We start from the raw sequence: 9,934 nt of genomic DNA on the forward strand, positions 1-9,934 counted from the left end.
ACAATAAATAACTATGTATTTTATTGTCAAAAATCTTGAAACAGACTTTACACACACACTGAACTGGTGTCTATGTCACTGACAAACTCTGACTGTATGGCTACTCACTTATCTCTGTCTTCTCAGTGTTTAAAAAAAACAAAAAACAAAACACATACACCAGATAAGGATGCTTGAAACAAAAAGGAACACAAACTTACGTTTTTGGGGGAAAAAAAATTGAATACATGACTAAGTTTCACTGATGCTAATATATTCATTTATGTTGGCTACATTTGCAAAATATTCATAAAAATGACATAAATTGTAAAAACAAAACTATGATTCCAACCTAAGAGGGGAGCTGAAAATACCATATATGAGGCCTGCAGAAACTGAATGAAGTGAAACTTTTTTAACTCTTTATGTGGTGCAGACACTGTTGACTGGTGACTGTGGGTTTGGAAGATGTTTCACTTCTTCTTGTTCACAATATTGTTGCAAATCCAGTTCATCCCATCCTGTTGGTGAAACACAAACCAGGTTTTGGCATGTAAGTCCAGACAAACAAAGCACTCAAACCACCAAACTACAGTTAAAGAAAACAGCTGAAGCTGATTTTCAGCACCAGGCAGGCACCTTAATGTTGCTAATTAGATTGAAGATGAAAGAGCTATAAATAAATCAGTGTTTGGTCTGACCTGAACTCCCTCCCCAGACACCGCTGAGCAGGCCTGAATCTGCCACTCGCGGTCCCGGTATGTGTGCAGGTTGAGTCCCTCAGCGATCTCGCTGGCTGGTGATGCTGTGGCCAGGTCCTGCTTATTAGCAAAGATGAGGACCGGAACGCCCTTTAAATTTTCCTCATCAATCAGCTCGGACAGCTCCTGTACAGAAAACCCTTGTTTATCACAGGCTAAACGTTGTAACTCTGCTATGAGGAGAAACTAATAAGGATGTAGAATATTTAGTTGGTATAGCTTAATATAACTGATGACTAACATGAAAAGAAATTGACATTTAGCTTTTATTAGTTTTTTTTGTGTACATTTTCCAAACAGCATCCTAAAAGAAGGAATAAAAGCTTCTAAGTATCTCTCAATTTGTTGGTGCTTAGAGGTAAAACGTTGTACAAAAGGAGGATTTGTAACTTTTTTCCCACATTTGAAATAAATGTTATGTAAATTAGTCAGTGAGATGAAGATTTCTGACCATAAAGTTATTGACTTGCTGATATCAACACCATTTTGCATTGTACATTTCCATATATCAGTTGTCAATATACTAAAATACTACCTTTTTAAATTGAGCAAACTTTGCAAATACTCTTGTCCAAAAAAATGACAGATATGTTTTAAACTGATTTGGATGTAAAAAAAAACAAACAAACAAAAAAACCCCCAACAAAATAACAAAAAAACATCAAATTGAAGCAAAAAGCTCAACAGAAAAATCTGCCCCATCATTTTCCAGTCTGATTGCATTTGTGAGCTCACCAGTCCCGTCTCCTCAAACCGCTTCTTGTCTGCGCTGTCAATAACATAAATCTAAAAACAAACAGCCAACAAAAAATAAAAACAATTTAATTTTGCTCTCACCATTTTGCAATCTGCATGTCAGCTTATTAACAACTCTACTGGGTTATAAATCATTTCAGGAGAAATGTAACTGTTAAAATGACTTAACAGAGATGAAATGACTCACCAATAGGTCTGTGTTTTCCAGATACTTTTTCCAGAAGGGCCTGATCTTCCTCTGCCCTCCAATGTCCCAAACATTAAGTTTCATGCCATGAGAGGCAACACTCTTAATGTTGAAGCCCTGAAGTTAACCACAGAGTGCAAAACATCACTACTTTCAGCTGAAAACTCCACACCCTGATGATATCTAACAGATTAAGTATCAAATGTTAGTAGGTTAATTGTTGCTCACATGTCTGTGATAAAGCAGCACAGGCTTTATGTATTTACAAGGATGCTTTCAGTTTGCTAATCCACAGCCGTTATTTTTATAACACATCTCCTCAGTGTTTCAGTTGTATAACAACTTTATCCTGAGGGGCAGCTGAGGAGCAAATCTGAGGATAAGACCAGAGGGATCAAGTGAAGTGTATGGACTAATGTGTCAAGTCTGATTTAGCTTCATGGCGACTATTGCCATGTCGCACTGGACCACACCCTCTCTGTCAGATGAGCCATCACACTTCTCCAGGACCTGGCAGTACATCAATTATTCTCTTAGAGAAGTCAGACGAGGGCAGTGGATAATGATTTAAGGGACTGGATGATTACATCAAAGCAAGATGATTGGGAAATAAAAAGAGTGATCTGCCATAATGGCAAGATCTTCCAGGAAAATCTGCTGAGAGAAAGCAAAACCAGTCATATCCCCATAAGTTATTTAACGTCTTGATCTGACATCCTTTCATCAATATTTTACTGGTTAGCGTAAGGGCAAGGATGCTGGGTTGTAGTACCATGCTGCTACATTCTAAAAATTAAAAATTTAATACAATCAAATAAAAATGCCTCATCTCCAAGAAAATTGTTGAAGCAAAAGCATTCAACACACATTTGTTTGTAAATAATCTGCCATATATTCCTTGTAGGTGTACCCTCCTTATTTAACATACACTTATGTCATATAGAGATCTTCATGAGTTATGAACACAAGACCATCATCAGAAAACATGTCACACAGCGAGGCAGCTCTGAACTTTGTGTTACCTGTGTTGGTGTGATAGTGTTGACATCTTCAGAGGCAAGGCTTTTCAGCAGGGTGGTCTTGCCAGCGTTGTCCAAACCCAGAAGCACTATTCTGACCTCCTGCTCTGTGGATCCCTTCAGTTTCTCTATGACAGAGAGTAAGCCCTGCAGCGGGTCAAAGGCAGTGTGGATGGATGGGGAAAAAAAGGAAATGTAATGACATACAGATAAACCAAGTACAGTGTGGGCTGTATTTTTCTGCACACACTGCACACACGCACACACATATATATGTGTATATATATATATATATATATATATATATATAAATAAATAAAAGCTATATATAAGCTATTCAGATCTATTCAGCATTAAGTTGGACTAAATACTAAGTAGGAATTATTGAGTACTTACATTCAATATTTGTACGTAAAATCAATTGTTTATTATAAGGAATTAGCTAGTTTGTTGGGAAATTAAATTACCAAGAAAATTTCTTTTTTCTGACTGTGAAAGCACAATGACATTTGGACTTCATTTTGGAACATCAAAAGAAAAAATATTGAGCACCTGCTCAATATGGTTTCCATTTGAAAACGAATAAAATCCCTCTGACCTTTTTCCTGATTTGAGGTCAAAGCTGCTTGAACAACACTACCAAGCACACATATGTGAACGCTTTTCGCTCCATGCATCACTCCGGAGAATCTGCACAACTACCACCCTCATTCTGTAAGAATTAATCTGCTGCTCCATTTAGAAAAGCGCTGGCGTCAATTAGAGCTCCATTCATATCATAGTTGTGCTGTTTAATGTGATTAGGCTGCGAGGTTGCGCAACCGCAGACAGTACACCAAGACTGCCACACTCCTGACAGAAGGAAATGTAGCTTTAAATGTATGATTGAAAGCAAACGATATGACAAAGCACGTGTGATCAACAGTACAGAAAAAGGGCCATGTAGGTGTATAATCACTATCATTACATTGTACTGGCGTAACCTGAGCAAATGAGATAATCCAGTCTAGCTGCAACTTGGAGAAAAACTGAGAATTTTTCTGAAGCTTATGTTTTTTCCTTTATAAATAATAAACAAGTGAGAATGCGGACTTAAAAAAAAAAAAAACCCTGCAGTTTCACATTTGGCTTTTTAAGTCCTGTTGTATTAGATCAGGTCACCTACCTTTTGAGCTTCTCCCATGTTGCTGTGTGTGTCCTGTGGCTTGGCTGGAGGGCTACAGCTACATTCTCCAGTGAAGCTCACACAGGTGTGTTAGCTATCCAGCTCACACAGGTTAACTATCTGCAAAGTGAACCCAGCGAACACACCGCTTCTCTCGCCCGTATTGGTAAACGTCTGTAAGGTTAAGGTCTATGGTGTATGCAATAATGTCCACCTGGGAACCAATTGCTCCTTAGTGGCACTGTAGGGTTAGCAAGCAGGAAGAGGGGGAGGGTGGATGGGACTGGGATTAGGATGCCAGAATTAGCCCTAGTCATCCATGTAAAGGCCTCATCTTTGTCCCTCCCCCCTTCCTTGGTCCATCCCTCCATCTCCACTTTGCAGTGGCTTTACCTGGATTATCCCTTAGCCACCTGCTGTAGGAGAAAACAAAAAAACAAAAAAAAAAACCTTCTCTCCAATCCACAACTCACACACACAAATATATATATATATTTAAAAAAAAAGTTTCTACCATATGGCCAGAAAAAGAAAAGGCCTTAATGCAAGACACGGAGAGCAGCGTGAGAATTGACAGCATTGCACAAGTTTAGCACATGAAAGTCACGGGATTATATCACCGCTGTCGAACCAGACAACTAGTTCAGTTTTCATTAGTCAACTCTCAGATCCAACATCCAGCCTTCTCTCGGAGGGATGGAATTATTGTTCCATATATCCATTACAGGCCAGCCACTGTTAAGCTGCTCTGTTTAGTGTGCGCCCTGTGAGCAGAGCATTCAGCAGGATTAGTGCGAGAATCTCTATCCTGCTTCTGGATTAAAACATTTCCTGGCCCTTTTTATTCAACTTAACAGACTAACACGGCTGCAGCGCTAAATCATGAATATGCTTCGGATGCATGCGTGTAACCTGCCCTCATCATGACACACACTTAGACACATAGAATGAAAATTTTTTATTTCTACATCAAAAACGACTACAGTGAATTATTAAACAAGGAGAGCATTTATCACAAAAGCTGTTTCTTATTCACAATCCTCTTGGTGTGACTGGAGACGGACCATCGCTCTGCTGAGCCTGCGCCCTCTGCCTCATCCTCTCTTTGTGCTTAGCTGCCAAGTGGAAGAGGAGTTTTACATTTAATAATCTGTGTTAAGTGAAGTCAGATCTGGAATGCAAAAAATCTGCAGCATATATAACTCTAAGGTCTTATTCAGGAGACCGATGGTATGTATGGTAAACATGTTGATGCAGTCTGCATCCAAAGAGCTTAGCTTAGCTGAAAGACTGAAAATGGGGGACAGCTGACCTGGCTTAGGCCTAAAGTAAACTATACACTAAATTAAACAACTATACACAAACTATACACCTCTGAAGGTAAAATGATCATTTCAAATCCCATTTGGATGGTCTTCTGCTTCCACTCTCGTGTTAAAAAGGCAATGATGTGGAAGTCTTATCTTTTTAAGGCTAGAGAACCAATAGGAAAGAAAATGGTGTGATATAACACATGAATAAATTGATCCAAATAATTTTCTTTTGTCTACTTGTGATTCTTTAAACATTTTAACAAAAAAATAGCTTTTTCTTAAGTGGCTTTGTTTTTATTTTGAGCAATTTTTCATATAATATTCCCTCCTTTACAGAGCAGGTTTTTTTTTAATTTTTTAATTTATTTTTTTATATATATTCAGGGATCCCCAGAAATAGACTGTATGTCTTATGTGAAGATATCTTATCGGTTTCTAATGCAAATACCTGGAACCAGCAGCCCAGAGGAGGAAAAAATAGTCTCATTGTAACACCTGGATGCAGATGAATCCTCTTGAGCGCTGTCAATAAAATCTAAATCCTTGGCCAGATTTAAAGGATTATTTTGCAGTTGGGTGTCACATAAAAATGTGACACCTTGTCATGTACTGTTGCTGGGTTTTCTGGAGAATATTGATATCCACAACCCTTCATCCATCCTGTGTAGAATGTGCAGGAAACTACTTTTAATTCTAACTTTTTTTCCTAGCCTCGACAACCGTGCTAATTATAACTATTCTGTATTAATCATCTCATGCTACTCATTGATAACCAGAAGAGGAAAGAAAAATAATCAACCCAGACTGTGATCTTACCATTGTCTCTTTTCAGCTTGAACTTCATTGCCAGCCCCATTACAACAACCAGAACCAATGCTGAAACACCACAGACCACCAGGAGGACCAGTGCATCATCTGGATGAGAGACATTTCCAGAGACAAAAACACAAGCTTTCAAAATCATTGATAAATCTTTCATTATTTTGATATCAAGCTCCCAGCAAGTTAATTTGCTCACATATTCATTATAACAGCAAACTACTACTCACTCTGTACAGTGACAGTCTCTGGCGAAGACCAGCAAAGGCAACTTGAGCTGTTCACAGAGCAGACGTACTGGCAACTTTTAGGGGAAAACACTTTCTCCAGAACAAGTGTGTTTTTATTTTCACCTTCCATTTCTTTCTCGTTCTTAAACCACTCAAATGTGAGATTCTGATGACTAAAGTTATGGACACACGTAAGTATGACTTTATCACCATCCTTTGCTTTGGATCCAGTGCTGTTGATAGAAACCCTGAAGCCTGATGGGGAGAGCAAACATCCAGCAGCGTCAGACAGGTTTATGTGTTTTTAATGCAAATATTTCAGGTGCACTGGCGTGAGCTTTAGCCTAACGACTGCATTTCCTATGATGTATTTAAAAACAGCAATGTAAAGAATGAAAAATAAAGAGTGGACAAACCATTACTGCACTGATTACTGGTGTTAAGGTAATTCTGACATCACCAGATGGAAAAACAATTAAAAAAATTTTTTTCTCGTGCATCTCATTGTCAGGTTGCTGGCAGAAGGTGTTTAGGTGATGCTTATTAGTTATGTAACATCTTTAAATGCACTCTATGCAGAAGGGGTTATTTTCTGCCTTTCTTTCCACCTGCTGAGAGTTTGGCTGCATTAAGGTGAACTTCAGCCTGACACCACACCTGATTGTCAACAATATTTACTATGATGTATTAAAAAAAACAGTAGCTTATAGTAAAGAATCTAAAAATAAAGAGTGTACTAACCATTTGTGCACTGATCACTGGTGTTATGGTGGCTTTGACAACAACCTATGGGGAAAACAGATGGAAAAACAGCATAAAGAAACTTTTTCTAGTGCATCCCATTTGGCAGTTCATTGGCAGACAGTGTTTATGTGCTGCTTATTAGCTATGTAACATCTTTAAATACACTCTATGCAGAAAGAGTTATTTTCTGTGTTTCTTTTTACCTGCTGAGATGTTACATGGCGCACACACGGCAGGTGAACAGGATGAGCAAATACCAACTAAAAAAGGATAATATTATAGTGAGCAAAACTGACCTAAATACAAAAAAGGGAAAATATAACAACAATAGATGTAAAAGATGCTCCTTACCCAGGAGGAGATGGCCGAGTAAAAGATAAAAGAATATATCTGTTCTTATCATTCTCTGTTGGAGAAGACCGAGTTAATTTTTAAAAACTGATGACATGAACGTTTTATAATTTTCAAAGAAGCTACGCTCTTAAAACTCTCAATAGAGATCATTAATGCAGTTCAAATAAAAACTGAAAGGCTTAGATGCTTTAGTCTTACCTGGGCTGATGCTCTAACATTCAGGCAATGACCTGCTCAAGCGAATGCCCTTTGCATGAGGAAAATAAAAGCCTGGCGTAACTGATCATAAACACTGATAGCAATGCAAATGATTGAATTCCTGGAACGTCATGGGACAAACATCACCACTGTTTGTTTGTTTTGAGAGCGGATGTGACAGTCAGCCTCATCAGTGTGGCTGCCACTGTCATTCAGCTTTATTTGTTCATATATAATACATCAAAATGCAACCTAAATCTAATGGCTGTGCACACAGATAAGTCAAAGCCTTACAATATTAAAGAGATACTTGGCAATTCATTTTATGGAAAAAAAAAAAGGCAACTTTTAGGTTAAAAAAATGTCTTTGTACACTTGTGACTAAAATAGGCAGATGTAAAGTAGAGGTTGGCACACAAAGTAAGCCAGCACTAGTCTAGCCTGTTATCAGAGAAACAGTATATTCCTATGCAAATTAACCACTGATACAGCCTACAACATGTAATGGACTTATATCAGCAACAACTTTCTTATAGAATTTCTGAAATTTCAGTAAAACTTTTGTACATCTTATATTAACAAACACACCAGAGCCTTTCATGATCCTGAGAAACAGACACGTGTTCACTGAATGACCACTAGAGGGCGCTGTTGATTCAGTCTTATCTCCTTTACTTAACGCATCCTAAAGCTGCAGGTTGGAGCTTTTCCCAGCATGCACTGTGATGCTGGGTTAGTAACAGAATGTACCGTGAATCAAACAAATTCCTAAAGCTCAACGTTATACAATAATATATATAAATATAAAGTATGTTTTAAAGGCAACATAAACAGACAAATCTGGATTTATGACTTCAATCTCCCTGTGAACCACATTGAAATCAATATCAAGAAAATCAGATGACATACATAAAGGCCTTGTTAGTATGTTGATCTGAATTTCCTGTTATTTAACTTTACACTTCACGAATCACAATAGACATGATGGATCAACCTAACCTAACTCATGTCTATACAACAGTAGAGGTTAATGGAACCAAAAACAGGACAAACTGTACACTAGACTGTTGTTAACAGGGCCCAAAGAAAAAATATTTCTTTCCCCTTTCCTAATTTTATTTCAGACTTAAACAGGAAACACGGTAGTGAAAAAGACAAGGGCTGGACAAAATGAATCACTAAGAAATAATTACAATCCCAAGAGCCAGTTTTTATAGCAGACATAAATTTAGTCCTCATCAGCCCCAAGAAGCTTTTAAACAAAGCTTTACTTTGACTAAATTAATTTTAGCTGCTTATGCAAGTGTGTGCTCATTATAAAGATGAAAGGACCCCATTTTCTTGGAAATCAATTTAAAGTCACGGTGTTGAATTAACTGACAAGGTTAAAAACCAAGATAGTTTTTTTTTTTTTAAAACTACAGTTTTAATTTAAATAATTAGGAAATTATAACAGTATAGCTCAGTTTATTGTTTTTTTTTTATTGTGTGTTTACTTATAAATATATACATTATTTCTGTTGGGCTCATCTCCATGTAAATGCCTTCAACTATTAAACAACTGCCGTTTCATAAGTGTTACAAGCAACTTATTTAAACACATTATATTAGTATGCTAGAAATGACAACAAGATGAAACTCCAGTCTGGTCCAACTACACTGAGGAGCTTCCGTCTGTGCACATGGGGCACCCACTCAACCAGTTGGCTTACTGGGTGCCAACTGGAGGTGTGATTTACTAATAAGAAATTTTATAAATAAGGTCAAGCAAATGTCTAAAACATGCCCCATTATCTGCTTTAGTCCCTGTATGGTCATAAAACAATCAACAGATATGGAACAAAATAACAACAAAACAATTATTTTTTTGCCCCTTATATCAGAAGATGGAGAAGTCACACTGTTTACTGACAGGAACCAGACACATGCTACAGGTGGGGTAATGACCCAAACATGTCACTCTCCACACATACACACTTATGCACGAGCACATGCAAATGTTTTATGTAGCTGCTGAGAGACTTTCAATATATTTTTGTATTGTGTCTTCACCATAGTAGTTTATAAGCTTGTCAAACTAGGTGCATGGTCAATTAGATAGTGCTGAACTGGATAACACATGGAAATAATGGTGCAGTCTTTAGTCCAAGTAAGGCTAGCCACCTACTATTTGTTTTATGCAAGGGGGGAACAACATGCTATCAAATATAATGCCAATAAGAGTGTTACCATGCACAGTAGTTCCAAAGGGGAGTGTACAATATTTCTGAAATTTCCCCACTTAAGTGACAATAAACTGATAAGTTAAATGTTTTAGATATTAATCACAAAACAAATGTCAGATTATTGAGACCTGGTGTGCAGAGACTTATTTTCTTATAATGATCATGAGAAAACTGTGACTGAGAT

General features: G+C 37.5%; 1 protein-coding gene across 1 annotated transcript; it reads right to left on the reverse strand.

The window, feature by feature from the left end:
- Positions 1-452: 452 nt before the first annotated feature.
- Positions 453-3,885, reverse strand: arl3l1 (ADP ribosylation factor like GTPase 3, like 1; the record flags this gene model as incomplete). Its single annotated transcript, XM_079250304.1, has 6 exons — positions 453-500; positions 681-866; positions 1,476-1,526; positions 1,684-1,800; positions 2,706-2,849; positions 3,868-3,885. The coding sequence occupies 6 exons, from the start codon at positions 3,883-3,885 to the stop codon at positions 453-455; spliced, it is 564 nt and encodes a 187-aa protein (XP_079106430.1).
- Between the last annotated feature and the right edge of the window lie 6,049 nt (positions 3,886-9,934).

The sequence above is a fragment of the Telmatherina bonti genome (assembly GCF_933228915.1).
Source record: "Telmatherina bonti genome assembly, chromosome: 12".
Classification (NCBI taxonomy): Eukaryota; Metazoa; Chordata; class Actinopteri; order Atheriniformes; family Telmatherinidae; genus Telmatherina; species Telmatherina bonti.